Raw genomic sequence first — 18,095 nt, 5'->3', positions numbered from 1 at the left:
TTAGTAATTAATACAGATAATTACTACATGGCAGCACAGAAACCAGTGCAATTAGCATCAGAATTTAATAACCAGCAAACCTGTAGCATCAGCTTATATTACAGGGGAAGCTCATTTTCTGCTGGATAATTAGTGACGAGCCCTAAGCTTAGCTTCTCAACAGCCAATCAGAGCCCACTGAGCATGTGAGTGTCACAGACACTTTCCAAGATGGTGACCCCCTGTGACAAGTTTGAAGTCCTGGATCATTGCTGCTATTGACAAGCTGAAACTTTAGCCTTTTGCAATAAGTTCACTATATAAAATATGGCATTTTTAGCCACATTCATTTTTAGTAATAAAAATGAAAGCCAACTGCAAATGATCTCAGAATATCCATAATTATATCATGCTAAAAGTTAACTCAAAGTTGAAATAATGAAGAAAGGTGAGTGACAAAGGATAAGGAGATGTAGATATTTACCTGCAGGCCCCTGTGGCCCCCTTGGTCCTTGTGTTCCCACACCGGGGTTGCCTCTTTCTCCCTTTTCACCCGGTAAACCTGTAAGAATACGGTAATAGATCATGTTGACTGTTCCTCTTTATACTGACATTGTAGAATATGAAACATTTTTGGTATCAATCTATAAACCCATCCCCTCCGGTTTGCGATCTCCTATGGCGCACGATTCCCGGTTTATGCGCACGGCGTCATGACATCCTCTCGCTTTGGCGTGAAAGTTTGAATTTTTAAAGGAGCCTTTGGGCAAATCTCATTACCCCTTGTTAGGTCTATTTTGTAGTACTTGGTTGTGTTTATTCTGTCTATCTCCAAGTTTCATCCTTGCCTGTCTAACTTTTACTTGACCTCTGCCTGATTGACTCTGCTTGAACTCTGCCTGGACAGACCCCTTGCTTCTCTGACCCCGCTTGTATTCTTCGTACCCCTGGTAACTGGTATTGCCTTCCGTTCATATTATGTTGGATCTGACCCCTTTGCTTGTCCAGAACTTTTGTTTAGCTCCTCTAATTTAAGACCTGGTGGCATCTGAGTAGCTGAAGGCTCCTCCCGAAGCCAAAGGCGGTTGATTAAGGTGAAAGACTGAGCCGTAACCTGGAGCTTACCACTAGTTCTGGATTTAGGGAGCCGATCGTGACACGAGAATTATTCCCTGTCCAAGTGGAGCTGACAATCAAATTCCCTAAAACACACACAGTAGGGTCAATTGAATCAAGACACTATTATGCAGAGGTGCCATGGCCCATCCTACAAGCAGTGGTAGAAGGTTAAAGGCATGTAACGGCAAAAAAATAAAATCCCATTTTTAATTTCTTTAATAGAAAAGAAACCTATCTCCAATATACTTTAATTAAAAAATGTGTACAGTTTTTATAAGAAACCTGACTGTATGCAGTGAAATTCTCCCTTCATTTACTGCTGTGGATAGGAATTGTCAGACGGTCCCTAACTGCTGAGCAGGGAAACAATCATACTTATGAACAGCAGGGGGAGCCCCCGCCTTACTTCCCAGCCATGCAGAACTCAAGCAGCTTTGTTTATGACGATCCCTAAGCAGCCCAGACTACACTGAGCATGTGCACAGTCTTAGTCTTGCAAAGATGTATAACAAAGTTACAAGATGGTGACCCCCTGTAGCCAAGTTTGAAAGCATAAATTATTTGTTTGATTAGGCTTGTGGTGCAGTAAGTTCATGTTTATATTTAGTATACAAAATACAGCATTTCTAGCCTTATTCTATTTTAGACTTTACATGCCCTTTAAGAATCACCAAAACAAGTGTGAAAACGGGAAACATTTGCCGGTACATGGGCTATGAAAGTTGATCTCTGTCCTCTCACCTTTACCCAAATACCATGTCATTGCTACTTTCTCTTTCTTCTTTAATTTGATGGATGGACTTGATTATGGGCGGATTTGCTATTTACAAGTCAGTGTAAAATAAAAGTGACTTTCATATTTGCAAAAGCACTAAAAATGTAATTTGAATGACTATAACCACAGAATTTACCAAGTTAAGCCCAACTACAACCTCCACCATCCACTTGCTCTTTTTCAGCACAGGGGAGGCTTTACAGTCCCCACAGGGACTCCTGTTTTCTGTAACACTTGCCTCTTTCTCCAGGGGTTCCTGGCTGTCCCGGATTTCCGGGGAATCCTGTTCTTCCTGGAGATCCCTGTTCTCCTGAAGGACCTGCTGGCCCTGTTCTTCCAGGTTCTCCCCGTGGCCCTGGTACAGCCCTGACTGATACAGATTGGCTTGGTATCTGATTTAAGAGAGAATTAAACCTGGACATGTGATCTGAAGGGAAACAAAACACAAAGTTAAATGTATTTAATGTTCGGAGGTATGACATGCAAACATCTAAATCCATCTGCCATTATTTGCTATTTTTTATGTAGAGGCATATAGTATTGCAGAGTATCCATTCATACAGACTGAGCGAACTATTTCAAGCTGAGCCATAATACTTCTTTTTCTTCTTCTATCCCATCTGTAGATATAAAATAATTTTCATTCTCACTCACTTTTATCCTCAATAAGAATTAATATCAGATGATTAGCAATGTATTTCTACCCTACAGAATTTTCTGTGCTACTGAAATGAAACTCGCAGGAATGTTATTTCAGATTTCATTGCCTTCTTAAAAGGAAAAGAACGAATGCTTCGTGCCAATACCAGCTCACCCTGCCAAAAGGTGATAGTTTTGAAATTAAATTTATAAGTGTCTGGCAAATGCTCTCTAAGTCTCTTTGGATATCAGCCCATCTGGATAAGGGCAGCATACAACCGCATTTGAGATCTTTTCTAGCTGCTGCTTCTAAAAACCTAATCTAATATAATGGCCATAAATATGGCTTGTATAGGTATAGGACCTGTTTTCCAGAATGCTCTGAACCTGCAGTTTTCTGTATAAGGGATCTTTCTGTACTCCATACCTTAAGTCTACTAAAGTATCAGTTAAGGTGGCCATACACGGAGAGATCCGCTCGTTTGGCGATGTCGCCAAACGAGCGGATCTCTCCCCGATATGCCCACCTTGAGGTGGGCAATATCGAGCTGATCCGATCGTGGGCCCTAGGACCCAACAATCGGATCCTAACGGATAGTAACGGGCGGTCGGATCGTGGGACCACATCAACGTACAGATGTGGCCGCGATCTGACGGGATTTTTAGTCCCAATCTCGATCTGGCCGACTTTCGCCCAGATCTCGATCGGGGAAGCCCATCGCGGGGCCCCATACACGGGCCAATAAGCTGCCGACTCGGCCAGTGTATGGCCACCTTTAGGCATTAATTAAACCAATAAGACTAGCCTCCAATAAGGATTAAATATATCTTAGCTGGAATCAATTACAGGGTAATGTTTTATAATTACTAGGGATGCAGCCAGGATTCAGCCTTTTTCAGCAGGATTGGGATTCGGCCGAATCCTTCTGCCTGGCTAAACCAAATCCTAATTTGCATATGCAAATTAGAGGCAGGGAGGGAAATTGTGTCTTTTTGTCACAAAACAAGAAAGTAAAAGACGTTTTCCCCTTCCCACCCCTAATTTGCATATGCAAATTAGGATTCGGTTCGGTATTCAGCCGAATCTTTCGCGAAGGATTCGGGGGTTTGCCCGAATCCAAAACAGTGGATTTGGTGCATCCCTAATTATTACAGAGAAAAAGGAAATTGTTTTTAAGTCTATAGGAGATGGCCTTCCTGTAATACAGAGCTTTCTGGATAACTGGTTTCCAGAAAACAGAACCAATGCCTGTATTACGATTCTAGTGTTTTAAAGCCTCTACTTTCATCCTGTCTTCGTTTATTCTATTAGCGTTTAAGGATGGGGTTACTTTGGCATTCAACTTTTCATTCTCTATTTTTGGATAAATTCATTTGGTTTTCACTGATTTGGTTGGTTCGCTTGTAGTTAGTCAAGAAGAACATAACTGGTCTGCATTCAGCCTTGACCTCAACCAAGCTGAGCCCCCTTGGGATGAATTGGAACTCCAACTGTGAGCCAGGCCTGATTCCCAACCTCAGTGCCCAGTCTCTTATGTATGAATGGAAGCAAATCCCACCAACATTGTTGCAAGATCTAGTGGAACCCTTCTCAGAAGAACATAGAATAACGTCAGTTTTAGCAGCAACTTCATATTAGTCTTCTTGATTTTGAAGTAAGTTGGACAAGAGGGTGCCACTGCCCTGTACTGAGCTAAGCAGACAAACTGTTCTATATACAGCTATGGGACCTATTATCCAAAATGCTCGGGACCTGGGGCTTGCCAGATAAGGAATCATTCTGTAATTTGGATCTTCATACCTTAAAGGGATACTGTCATGGGAAAAAATTTTTTCAAAATGAATCAGTTAATAGTGCTGCTCCAGCAGAATTCTGCACTGAAATCCATTTCTCAAAAGAGCAAAGATATTTTTTTATATTCAATTTTGAAATTTGACATGGGGCTAGACATATTGTCAATTTCCCAGCTGCCCCAAGTCATGCTCTGATAAACTTCAATCACTCTTTACTGCTGTACTGCAAGTTGGAGTGATATCACCCCCTCCCTTTCCCCCCAGCAGCCAAACAAAAGAACAACAGGAAGGTAACCAGATAACAGCTCCCTAACACAAGATAACAGCTGCCTGGTAGATCTAAGAACAGCACTCAATAGTAAAAACCCATGTCCCACTGAGACACATTCAGTTACATTGAGAAGGAAAAACAGCAGCCTGCCAGAAAGCATTTCTCTCCTAAAGTGCAGGCAGAAGTCACATGACCAGGGGCAGCTGGGAAATTGACAAAATGTCTAGCCTCATGTCAGATTTTAAAATTGAATATAAAAAATCTGTTTGCTCTTTTGAGAAATGGATTTCAGTGCAGAATTCTGCTGGAGCAGCACTATTAACTGATTCATTTTGGGAAATGACAGTATCCCTATAAGTCTACTAGAAAATCATGTAAATATTAAATAAACCCAATAGGCTGGTTTTGCTTCCAATAAGGATTAATTATATTTTACTTGGGATTAATTACATGGTACAGTTTTATTATCACAGAGAAAAGGGAAATCGTTTTTTAACATTATGAATTATTTGATTAATTAAAGTCTATGGAAGACGGCCTTCCCGTAATTTGGAGCTTTCTGGATAATGGGTTTTGGGATAATGGATACCTGTACCGATCTTTTAATGCCAAGTTTACATAAACCTTTTTTTGTATCAGGGAAAATATCTGAATTTCAGCACTTCCTACGAGATTGTGTTTCAGCTGAATCCTTGAGCCTCGCTGTCTTATGACTAAAAGCAGGACAACTGAAGACGAGACGTCTATGTACAAGTAGATGTTCCGTGGAATAAACTCCAATCTTGATTTTGCCAATTTGAGATTTGTATTATTATCATTATTAACCTTTATTTATTTCACCCTGACACATTTCCGCCGTTCTATACACAGACCGTTCATCATCCACATCAGTGAGCGGAACTCACAATCTAAGTATTAGGTTTGGTATTTAGGTAAATCCAAAAATGACGGAGTCAGTGCATCTCTTATTTCCTCTGCCTGTAGTTTCATGTTGAGTCTTTAGAAGTACAAAGGGAGAAACAAGACATGACGATGGCAGAGAGGAACTGCTAATCCCACAGAGAACAAAAGAAACTAAAAACCAGCAGTTTTGTTACAAAAGAAGCCAGTGGCCAATACAGTTCCCTCTAAAAATGCCCATGTTTAAAGGGGACCTGTCACCCAAAAAAATTATTCAAAATCCTATTTTATCATGTTAAGTCAAGCAAAATGAACTTTAATTACACCATATAAATTATTTGAATCTCGTTTCTTTCAGTCTGGGAATTCATAATTATAACAAGCAGGCAGGAGCCATTGTGTGGACAAATGATATTAAGACAAGTCTTGTATCATCTCAGAATCTTGTTTGTGCACCAGAATGGGGGACCTGATGTCCATCCCCATGTCCTGGCTACACAATTAAATGGTGGAGAGAACTGGGGGAATGTGGGGAGAGCAGTGACATGTAGGAAGTGCTGAATGGAAAGTGAAAGTAATTGCCTAAGGCATAAAGGAGGGGCAGGCAATATTTGAAGGGATGCACCGAATCCACTATTTTGGATTCGGCCGAACCCCCGAATCCTTCGCAAAAGATTCGGCCGAATACATATGCAAATTAGGGGTGGTAAGGGGAAAACACTTTTTACTTCCTTGTTTTGCGACAAAAAGTCATGCGATTTCTCTCCCCATCCCTAATTTGCATATGCAAATTAGGATTCGGATTTGGTTCGGCCGGGCAGAAGGATTCAGTCGAATCCGAATCCTGCTGAAAAAGGCCGAATCTTGGCCGAATCCCGAACCGAATCCTGGATTCGGTGCATCCCTAGATATATGATTGACAACTGAATTTTTTAAATGAGTTTACAACAGCTATGAATGCTTTAATAAAAAAAAAAAAAAGAATTTGGATTTCATGTTTAATTTGAAAATACCTTTTATTATACAGCTTTTTATGTCTGGATGACAGGTCCACTTTAACCCCTACTCAAGCAATGGCATATTTTAGTTTCAAATATTCCATCAGTTGTAACCCATGTTATTCCTTTTCTTTAATATCAGAGCCTCAATTGGTTTTTGGGATGTCAATTTGCAGAGAACTCTAAGCAAGTTAACCTTTACCATGAACGTCCATTGATATAACAGACACAGTACTTACTCTGAATGATCTGTTCACAGACTTGGCGGGCAATGGAGCGCACCACACTGTGGGCTTGAGTGTCCCCCTGCAGCAAGAAGATAAGGAATCGAGATTAAATTATAACATAAAGATGTTTTTGTGTTTACTGTATTCCACTTTGTATATTTCACCTGTTGTCGATGCTGGGAGGTGTTACATTCGCTGCTGTCCATTTGCCATTCCCACCCTGTGTCTAACACTGAGGTTCGGTGGCCACAGGGTCAGAATTAGACTAGATTGGTATTATGTGGGTGATGACAAATGCCAGAGGGGCTGCTGTAAGATGCCATAGACCAGGAGTGCCCATAATTTACTAGTGCAAGGTCTACTTTAAGAGGCAGATTTATCAAGGGTCAGTAACGTAACTAGAGGGGGGCGGGCCCTGGCATGGGACTTGCAGCGGGGGCCCCCTCCGTACGCTATTTTCTGCATGAATCCAATGGCGCGTGAGCTGCCGGGGGGCCCTGAGGGGGGGCAGGCCCTGGCCCAATTGCACCCCCTGCTCCCCCGGTAGTTACGCCACTGTCAAGGTTCAAATTTCGAATTGATGAGTTATTTCAAAATCCCATCAAATTCTAAATTTATTAATAAAAGCTCATTTTTTTGGAGTCAAATTCTAAGTTTTTTTTTGAAAATACTTAGAATTGAATTCGATCAAACGCGATCTTACTTCGATTGGAACGATTCGAATACAGCCTATTCACCCGCAGAAAAAAACTTTGATTTTTTAAATACATTTTGGTTCTTTTTTTTTTTTTATTCGAATTTCGAAGTTAAGGGAGTTCAGAAAAACTCCCATTACTTCGAAATTCGACCCTTGCTAAATCTGCCCCCAAGTGTATGGTTTGACCATCTAATGCACATCCAAGAATTTGGCAACCCCGTGCTATATATAAAAAAAAAAATATATATATATATATATATATATATATATATATGTGTGTGTGTGTGTGATTTATAAGGATGTAGCATACAAAAAACATATATAACCTATAAAACAAATCCTTGAAACTGAGCATGTCAATGACTGCAAACATTTTATAATGATGGAGGCCATGACCTGTATAAAAGATGTCAGTGTGCAGTCTCTTCTGTGCCACATTATTCCCCATAGTATACAGACTACAATGTGTAACTAACTTCTGTTATTCAATTACTTTATGTCATAGTAGGGCTTATGTCATTTTTTAAATATACACATTTTTCATTCTCTACTAGCCAAAGTTCTTCCTGGGCTTGTGCACTGGATTTATATATTGGCAACATACTCACCCTTTCACCTCTTTCCCCCTTAACACCAGGAGGCCCCTAAAAAGAACGAAAATAGAAATAAACTGGCACAATAGGTACAAGTCTTTACATGCTAATTACATTCACTAGAGCAGTTTCAACAATTAAAAATAAGCAAAGCTAATGTTATATCTGTATCTTTTTGCAGGCACCCTCACTGGCTTGTCGTTGTACAACATTTATTCCCAGTAGGCTATAAATATTAGGAATGCACTGAATCCAGGCTTCGGTTCGGGATTTGGCCTTTTTCAGCAGGATTCGGCAGAATCTTTATGCCTGGCCGAACCGAATCCTAATTTGCATATGCAAATTGGGGGCACGTGACTTTTTATCACAAGTAAACAATTTTTTCCACTTTTTCCTTTCCGTCCCCTAATTTGTATATGCATATTAGGTTCCAGATTCAGGTTTTCAGCTGAATCTTCCACAAAGGATTCGGGGATTCGGCCAAATCCAAAATAGTGGATTTAGTGCATCCCTAATAAATATATTACAGCCAATTTACATATCCAGTTTGCCTACTCAGGAGGCTACCATAGAAGGACAGCAACACAATTAAAGAACTGTTATCTAACCATATGAATCAGCCCTAAATCAAGTCAAGCCTTCCCCAACTCCTCCAGTCACCGGTAGCAACCAGGTCTCCCACATTTCTTACCTTCCATGAAAGAATTTTGAAATTAACACTGGCCAGCCTGAAAAGCCTTCTATATTTTGCTCTAAGATATCTAGATTTACTCGTTGGCTTCAGGCATTCAGGCATTGTCCCTTTTACAATTGGTGTTTCTTTCCTTTGTGATCTTCTAGGGCAGGGCTCCACAACGTTTTTTTTACTCGTGAGCCACATTTAAATGTAAAAAGGGATTTGTGGGTGCAATACAAGCATGGGGATCCATGGGGATGTCAAATAAGAGCTGTTATTGGCTGTTTGGTAACCCCGATGTGGACTGGCAGTCTACAGGAGGTTCTGTTTGGCAGTACACCTGGTTTTTAAACTTGCCTCCAAGCCTGGAATTTAAAAATAAGCTCCTGCTTTGTGGCCATTGGGAGCAACATCCAAGAGGTTGGGGAGCAACATGTTGCCCACAAGCTACTGGTTGGGGACCACTGTTCTAGGGTTTCAGGCATTTAGATGTTGGTTTTTGTGCAACAACACAAAAAAGTTGTGCTTTTCTATCAACAAATTCGAACAAGTCTCACAATTTTGTCGCGCCTTTTCCCACCCATGCTTTTTTTGTTTTGATTTTTTAGTAAATCATGGGCATTCGTGGTTGGGGGTTTGTTTTAATAGTTTTTTTTTATATATATATAAAAATGAGAGTGTTTGAGACATCCTTATTTTCCTTATCCATGTTTTTATGAAGTGGTGTGCAACAGAAGGCTGTATACAGCAAGCATACATATAACATACAAATACTGGTTAATTCAAGAAGTAAAGTGGGTCCTGCTCATTAGAGCTTATAGTCTAAAAGAATATAAAACAAAATGTCATAGTTTACCCTTATTGGTCCTCAGGATGAGCTTCTAGGCAGATCTACTAAAGAAAATCAGTAGTAATACCCTACCCTAACTTTTCTTGTGTTTATGGACTTCCCCTCCACTGCTTCTGGAGCTGATATGACAACCCTACCATTTGAAAACCTATGACCTAAGTCATGAAAATTACCAGTCATACATAGTCAAGCTAAACATTTGAAATCAACTTAAAGAGTTATCACTTCCAGCAGAAGAAATGCAGATCATCGGGGGAACATTTTCATCATCTTGGGAAATCCTGCTTAATTGTTCATCTTTTACGCCAATCCCTGCCCCACAAGAATTTACAATCTATGGTCCCTATCATTTTAACACAACATCCATTTGGGCCACTCTATTTGAGAGCCATTTAATGTATCTGTACGTCTTTAGAACATGGTAGGAACTAGGAGCCAATGGTAGAGATCAACACAGGCATAGGGAGAACATGTTTTTGATATCCCTACAGGCACCATCTTACCCTACTGTCACAGTCTGTTCTACAGTCACCATCTTGTCAACATCAATGGCATGCCCTATTATCAACATCTTTTACTACAGTCATCATCTTGTCCTAGTGTCAACATTCAGCCTACTATATCTACAGACCTTCACTCTCCCTAGCTGCACCACAATGCCATCACCATGCACATGCCATAAGTCTACTAGAAAATCATGTAAACATTAAATAAACCCAATAGGCTGGTTTTGCTTCCAATAAGGATTAATTATATCTTAGTTGGGATCAAGTACAAGTTACTGTTTTATTATTACAGAGAAAAAGCAAATCACTTTTTAAAATTTGGAGAAAATGGAGTCTATGGGAGACAGCCTTTTTGTAATTCTGAGCTTTCTGGGTAACAGGTTTCTGGATAATGGATCCCATACCTGTATGAGACCCATAAAAGATGACCCCAGTTTCAAAGGTGTCCAGTAACAATCAAATGCAGTAGAATTATATTTATGCTCACAGGTTTGTCTTGCTTAAGAGATACACTCTCTCATATGCTTTAATACCTGATACAGATGGCCTACAAAGGACTCACTCTGGCATCTAAGTTTATTACAGAGAGATAACCATGCTATATTCTCTTTATAATAAAGAGTTTTCTTACCGGGGGGCCATTTTCACCTTGGGACCCTGTGCTTCCTGGGACTCCTGGAGAGCCTGGATTACTTGGAGATCCCTGCAGAAGTAGAGAATATTAGGAGGTGGGTAATACATCCTTTCATTCATATCCCTGAGTGCGGAAGGTCACCATGCGTTCACAAAATAGAGAGGGAATTCTTGCTAAAAGCAAATGCAAATAGTCCCACAGTATGCTTTAGGACTTATACAATTATCCCAAACACTTTGATTGCTAAATAGAGAGGATGAGAACCCTTTTTTTTACATTACGAAAAAATATACAGTTACCATTTGCCCAGGAGGTCCTGGGGGGCCATTCGATCCATCCTTTCCTGGCAATCCCTATATAAAAAGGGGAGACTTCAATAAAATAAAGTGAAGAATAACTAGAGAATGAACATTCACAGTGACTGCAGGTGGATGTACTCCAGAGAAACAGAGAAATATTATCTAAATTGCATTAATGAAGACAATTTATAGCTGCAATCTCTGAAAGAAAATCCTTGCAGTTATGAGCGGCACTAATGTAACAATGTTTAGATACTCCTTAAATACAGAGCAGCATGTGCCATTATGGTTAAATCCTTGTGTGGGGTGAAAAGAACCTTGTGTTGGTGGGAATTATCACTAGAAATGTTTGTAATTCTCCTTAGGGTGGTGGTTTCAGCACTCTGCTACCCTTCAGCTAAGGTTGGCAAACTAAACATATCATTATGTGCTGCATAGCCCCTCATGCAACTGCTTTAGGCTCCTCAACTCCACAGTTTGGAAACCATTGTCCTAAACCAGCGCTGTCCAACCTATTACATGTAGAGGGCCACTTATTTCTCATAAAGCAAGTTAGAGGGCCGGAATAAATTACAATGGTGATGCATTTAAGCAGACAGGGGGCCATAAAAATCCTTTACAGAGCCACATTCGGCCCACAGGCCTCCAGTTGGAGAGCCCTGCCCTAATCCATACGTTCCCAAGCTGTGTGGTTGCCCCCCTAGGAGGGTTTAGAGCACTAAAATGAAAGGCCAACCTTATGGTCAATTATGTTGATATTTGCTCTGCTTTGTATCATAAGCCATTCATCCTTTAGAACAATTTGGGTGTAACTACGGGCCAACATATGTGCTACACACCACTGAATCAATAAATCAATATATTAATATACCTTGCTGAGTAAGGGTTGGGTTAAACCAATATCACTGTGAACTTCATGGTTCAAGGAAAATTTGTGGTCTACCAGTATCTGTGTTTTTTAACCTTATCAACTATGTTAGTGTTGGTTACATCCATCAACATGAATATGTTAGTTTGTAATTATTATTTTGCAAATAATTGAATTTACATTTTTAACTACAGGTTAGAGAATAGCCAGGTCACTTGGTCACTTTCAGCTTTTGTGAGACAGGGCATCTTACCCGTGGACCTGTAGCTCCGTCACGCCCGGGGGAACCTGAGCCTCCTGGGATACCCTACATAGACAGAACACAGAAGTGAACCGTTGGGTTTTTATGCAGCAATCCTTGCCTGTGTGCTCAGCACTGAACTGACTTTGCTAAGAGATGTCTGGAACACAAGCCTTGACAGGTTCTCCACGCTGGCGGCTGACGACTTCTCTTCCCACCCTCGAGCAATGAAGATATCATAAACTTCAAAATTCCTCTTATCGGATGAGTAAAATTAGCACACACTATTGCACGCTCATCAAAATAACACATCTGGTAAATTCCATTACACACACGAGGTTTCAGCTGTATAACAAATAAGGTAAAGTATTGCCTACGAGCAGAGCAACTATTTTATATCAGGGAGGGGGAGATTCATTCTTCTCCTGCTCGTGATCATCTCATAAAGAAATATCTTTCTTTATTTATTAGCCCCAAACTAGGAAAGATATCCCATGTTTTGGTATTTTTCTTGTTTGAGATGGTATAATTTTAAAGTAGCCTATGCGTCTCACTGATTTCATTCTTCTGCCATAGACTCCTTTATGTCTGATTCTGACCTTAAAGGAGAACTAAAGCCTAACTAAAAAAGTACACTAGAAATGTTGTACATTATGTTTTGTGCTTCTGTACCAGCCCAAGGCAACTACAGCCCTTTAGCAGTAAAGATCTGTGTCTCCAAAGATGCCCCAGTAGCTCCCCATCTTCTTTTCTGCTGATTCACTGCACATGCTCTGTGCTGCTGTCGCTTACTGAGCTTAGGGACCCACTCACAATATACAGTGTTGATGATTAGTAATTAATACAGATAATTACTACATGGCAGCACAGAAACCAGTGCAATTAGCATCAGAATTTAATAATCAGCAAACCTGTAGCATCAGCTTATATTACAGGGGAAGCTCATTTTCTGCTGGATAATTAGTGACGAGCCCTAAGCTTAGCTTCTCAACAGCCAATCAGAGTCCACTGAGCATGTGAGTGTCACAGACACTTTCCAAGATGGTGACCCCCTGTGACAAGTTTGAAGTCCTGGATCATTGCTGCTATTGACAAGCTGAAACTTTAGGCTGGTGCCATAAGTTCACTATATAAAATATGCCATTTTTAACCATTTCATGGTTTAGTTCTCCTTTAACAGGTCTAAGAAGGCAATCTGATCCAAGCTCCTGTAGTTTATCAAGAGGAGATTGACATGAATGTGAAGAAGGTTGGCTGAATTATTATCTGGAGCCTTTGCAGCAATGTTATTTTTCAAACTTTCCTCCACTGTCTTTGCCTGAAGTCATGGCTATCCCTATGAGCTGTTGTCTATGATATTGCAAGGAAGATAATGGAACAGAGAATATATGGGCTAGAAGTACGTGGTTGGGCTACTTTCAACCAATCACAACCACCAGCAGGAATGATGGAGAACAAGAGCTACTGAGTGTCTCTCTGTTAGAACAACTCCAAGACTATATGGGGAGATATTAATACAAATAATGGACTTGTGCCACCTTGCAATGCTGATAATGACATCAATGGAGTTAGTGATAAATATTTGTGTTCCATACAGACACCAGCTCAATAATCCTCTCAGTGTAGTAATAAGTTTGTGTTGTTATTACTAATTTCCCTACCACAAGTACAGAAAAAAAAGTACCTGTTGTCCTTGAAAACCGACATCTCCTTTATCCCCTTTTGCACCCTGTTGACCCTTCAGAAAAGAATATGGAAAATATAATTTTAGGCAGATCTCCATTATAGCCTTTGCTAGTTATCCTCATCAGGATATAATAACAGGTGTAATATTTGCTCAGAGTCATATAACCAACTGCTGTTTAGTATCTATTTAATCTAGTGACTCTCATTAATCTAACTCAGGAGTGCCCATACTTTATTAATGCGAGGTCTTCTTTTGGTGATGTTGCCCCATTTTGATCTACATCCATAAAAAGCATTCTGTCCCATGGAAAATATAACTTAACTATCATATTGATTTATGAGAGAATTTATATTGTTATATTTAACAAACAACTGTTTTTCATGTAACCTTAACATAATAAATATCGGAATGAAAAGAATGAAACAGGAGGGTGATATAGACGAGCTGTTTGTTGGGAGTGTCTTGAGATCTACTGATCCCCAGCTAAAGGTCTACTGGTAGATCCCAATGAGAAGCCTGCAGAAGTTTGCTTCATTAGTTTATCTGCTTTAGACCACTAAAAGTTAACTGATAATTGGTTGCAGTAGAACTGGGATCCCCAACCTTTAAAGGATAAGTAAACCTTTAAAAAAAAGTCAATGTAAAATTGATGAGAGTTCTATTCTAAGAAATGTTGCAATTTACATTCATTATTCATTTTGTTTTTATTCCAAGATATTAAGTGATACATGTGCTGTTAATATGAATTTTGTTACAACAGCGCCACCTGCTGGTCAGTTTCTGACCAGTCTGACCACCGAATAGTCAAGGAAGTTGTCAGGAGAAAGAAAGAAGCTGCTCTGAAGTTCTTCTGCTTAGGAAAAAATTTAGAACTTCTCTCACATCTTTCCGAAGCAGAAGAACATCAGAGCAGCGTCTTTCTTTCTCCTGACGACTTCCTTGACTACTTGGTGGTCAGACTGGTCAGAAACTGACCAGCAGGTGGCGGTGTTGGAACAAAAGTCATTCATATTAACAGCACATGTATCCCTTAGGCTGCAATTCCACATAGGGGCTACGAAAGAGCCAATCACAGCCCTTATTTTGCATCCCCCTGGGAACTTTTTTCAAGCTTGTGTTGCTCCCAAACTTTTTTCTCATTTGAATGTGGCTCACAGGTATAAAGGAAACATTCAAAATAAGTGAATGTATAATTGATGAGGGTGCTATTCTAAGTACTTTTGTAATTTACATTAATTATTTGTTTTATTTTTATTCCAAGATATTAAGTGATACATGTACTGTTAATTTGAATGAATTTTATTACAGTAGCGCCACCTGCTGGTCAGTTTCTGTCCAGTCTGACCAGCAAGTAGTCAAGGAAGTTGTCAGGAGAAAGAAAAAGGCTGCTCTGAAGTTCTTCTGCTTAGGAAAAAATTTAGAACCTCTCTCACATCTTTCCTAAGTAGAAGAACATCAGAGCAGCCTCTTTCTTTCTCCTGACAACTTCCTTGACTACTTGGTGGTCAGACTGGAGGGAAACTGACCAGCAGGTGGCGATGTTGGAACAAAAGTCATTCATATTAACAGCACATGTATCCCTTAATATCTTGGAATAAAAAGAAAATAAATAATTAATGTAAATTACAAAAGTACTTAGAATAGCCCCCTCATCAATTTTACATTCACTTATTTTGAAGGTTTCCTTTATACCTGTGAGCCACATTCAAATGTGAAAAAAGTTTGGGAGCAACACAAGCTTGAAAAAAGTTCCCAGGGGGATGCAAAGTAAGGCCTGTGATTGGCTCTTTCGTAGCCCCTATGTGGAATTGCAGCCTAACAGAAGCTCTATTTGGCTTTACACCTTGTTTTTATGCAACCAAAACTTGCCTCCAAGTCTGGAATTTAAAAATATGGCCCAGCTTTGAGGCCACTGGGAGCAACATCCAAGGGGTTGGAGAGCAACATGCTGCTAATGAGCCACTGGTTGGGGATCACTGCAGTAGGGTATAAGACCTGGCTTAGCCTTTGCTCCTGTTACAACAATCACCATATATCAGAATTTCGATATCTCTATCCATTATTTTGAATGACCCAAGGGAACATAAGATTTGGGAGCTAAAGCAGGCGGCTGGTATGGGCATGGCAGCAATAACCTTATGAAGCATCAAGAAATATGATTAGCGATTAGAGTTTACATTACTGTCAGATGATGCAATTATATGCTATATAGTATACAATACAGCCATTGGGTATAATTACTTTACAACTAATGCCCGTATCTGTGTAATATATATATATATATATATGCCCATTTACACTATTGCATTGATGGCAATTACAAATACAAAACAATTTACATTGTATCATAATAAGAATGACATAAAACTTACAGGCGGCCCTTGAATTGAAAGTCCACTTGGACCTTGTGGTCCGGGCGGACCCTGTGGACCTGGTGCACCAGTTTGACCTCGTGGCCCCTCAGGTCCCTGTAGGAGAAAATATGAGAGTTCACCGAGTCAGGGATCTCTGAGACTGGGTTTAATGAAACGCTAAGAACTAAAAACTTAGAATTAGCATTAGAATGGCATTATATGGATAAGGATATTAGAAGTCAGAATTGTATGCATCCTTGCTCCCCTTGAACTGCTTTACCCTGCTGATCTGAATATGTTGTGCATCCTTGCCCCCTTGGACTGATTTACGCTCCTGATCTGAATATGTTATGCATCCTTGCTCCCCCTTGAACTGCTTTACCCTGCTGATCTGAATATTTTATGCATCCTTGCTCCGCTTGAACTGCTTTGCTCTGTTCCGCTAACTGCATAGTGTATCTTCATCTTTCTCCCCCTTGTGCTGCTATGAACTGTTTTTCTCAATGTATAGTGTATCTTCAGCTTTGCCCTGCTGATCCCAATTCACGGTACATTTTTACCTTTGCACCCCTTGAACTGCTTTGCCCTGTTGACCTGAATGTTGAGTGCACCCACTGACCTCAGCTTAAAGGCGTTCTCCTCCCTATGTATGAACTCATTTATGCCATATAGGCTACCATCTGCTCAAATTGCCTTAAAATGTCCATTGAACAAACATGATAAAAGACTTGCATTTAAAAGCACGTATGAATGCTTTATTTCTTCTTTGTTATGGTGCTGAGAAAATATAACACTCTCTTTCACACCCCAGAAAGAAATAAGGCTCAATTGCATATCCAGAAGCCATTATCTTGGAAATTCCCATAATATTGGGTTTCCACAGTGATTAGGTGGCAGGCAGATGCATGTGATCATTGAAGGCATTTTTCAATTTTATGAATTCATTTGTTTCCCATAAACCAAAATATATTATATAACAGATCAGGCAAAGGTCAAGCCTGGCTGGGATATCTGGAGAGTGGTGTAATCACAATAGGTTTTGTGGTAGAATTGTTTCAGGCACGGCCTTAGCTGTCTACTGAAAACCACTCTTGCCAGTTTGTTTTATACATACACACACACACACATATATATATATATATATATATATATATATATATATATATTGTATGTGTGTGTGTGTGTGTGTCTGTTTGTGTTTGTGCTTAACCACATGAGGCTTTAAAATAGACAGGCAACTCTTTTATTTCAGCTCACACTTAGAGGCACATTTATCAAAGGTTGAGTTTCGAATTCGTGTGAGTTTTTAAAAACTCCCTTAAACTCCCATAAATTCGACCAATCAAAATTTATTTTAAAAAATCTAATTTTTAAAACTCGGATGACTTAAATCGATCAAAAACTTGAATTGAATTTGAATCGAATTGAAAAAACTCAATTCAAGTTTTTTCTCCGAAAAAAACTCGAATATCAGGAAGGCTGCAAACAACTCCAAATTGATCTCTGGCATCTCCCATTGACTTAAACAGAAATTCAGCAAGTTTTTGGTGGCAAATATTCGAATCCGAGTTCTTAAAGGGCCACAGTATGATACATTTTTGAAAATCGAATTAGATTTTTTTTCAAAACTCGAATTTGAATAACTCCCTAGTTGAATTTGACAGTTTTGACCATTTTCAATTCGACCCTTGATAAATCTGCCCCTTAATTTTAAAACTGAACTAAGGTTGTTACTAATGGGGGTTATTTACTTAACCTAGATTTTTTTCTAGGTTTTTTGGTCAAAAACTTGAATTTAAAAAAAAAAAAAAAAGAATTTTAGAGAAAAAAATTTTTTTTCAAGATTTTTATACCCTAAAGCTGCAAAAAGTCAGAATCCGGAAATACCCCATCTCAAACCTGCCAAAGTCATGTCGAAGTCAAGGGCAGACATCCCTTATACAATTTGAATAAATCTTGATCTATGCTGGCTTTCGCCCGAAAAATTT

General features: G+C 39.6%; 1 protein-coding gene across 2 annotated transcripts in view; it reads right to left on the bottom strand.

The window, feature by feature from the left end:
* col14a1.S (collagen, type XIV, alpha 1 S homeolog) overlaps positions 1–18,095 on the bottom strand; it is a 107,737-nt gene that overhangs the window by 7,730 nt on the left and 81,912 nt on the right. For both annotated transcript variants that reach the window (XM_041568000.1, XM_018223924.2), the window contains exons 38-46: positions 16,126–16,221; positions 13,751–13,804; positions 12,079–12,132; positions 10,958–11,011; positions 10,656–10,727; positions 8,008–8,043; positions 6,715–6,781; positions 2,112–2,300; positions 464–541 (exon numbers count right to left, since the gene is read on the bottom strand). In XM_041568000.1, the coding sequence (XP_041423934.1) occupies positions 464–541; positions 2,112–2,300; positions 6,715–6,781; positions 8,008–8,043; positions 10,656–10,727; positions 10,958–11,011; positions 12,079–12,132; positions 13,751–13,804; positions 16,126–16,221 (700 nt within the window). The remainder of the gene's footprint in view (positions 1–463; positions 542–2,111; positions 2,301–6,714; positions 6,782–8,007; positions 8,044–10,655; positions 10,728–10,957; positions 11,012–12,078; positions 12,133–13,750; positions 13,805–16,125; positions 16,222–18,095) is intronic.

Source organism: Xenopus laevis, chromosome 6S (genome assembly GCF_017654675.1).
Source record: "Xenopus laevis strain J_2021 chromosome 6S, Xenopus_laevis_v10.1, whole genome shotgun sequence".
NCBI classification, from domain to species: domain Eukaryota; kingdom Metazoa; phylum Chordata; class Amphibia; order Anura; family Pipidae; genus Xenopus; species Xenopus laevis.
Note: the sequence above shows the minus strand (reverse complement) of the source record. Positions and strands in the feature narration are given on the sequence as shown.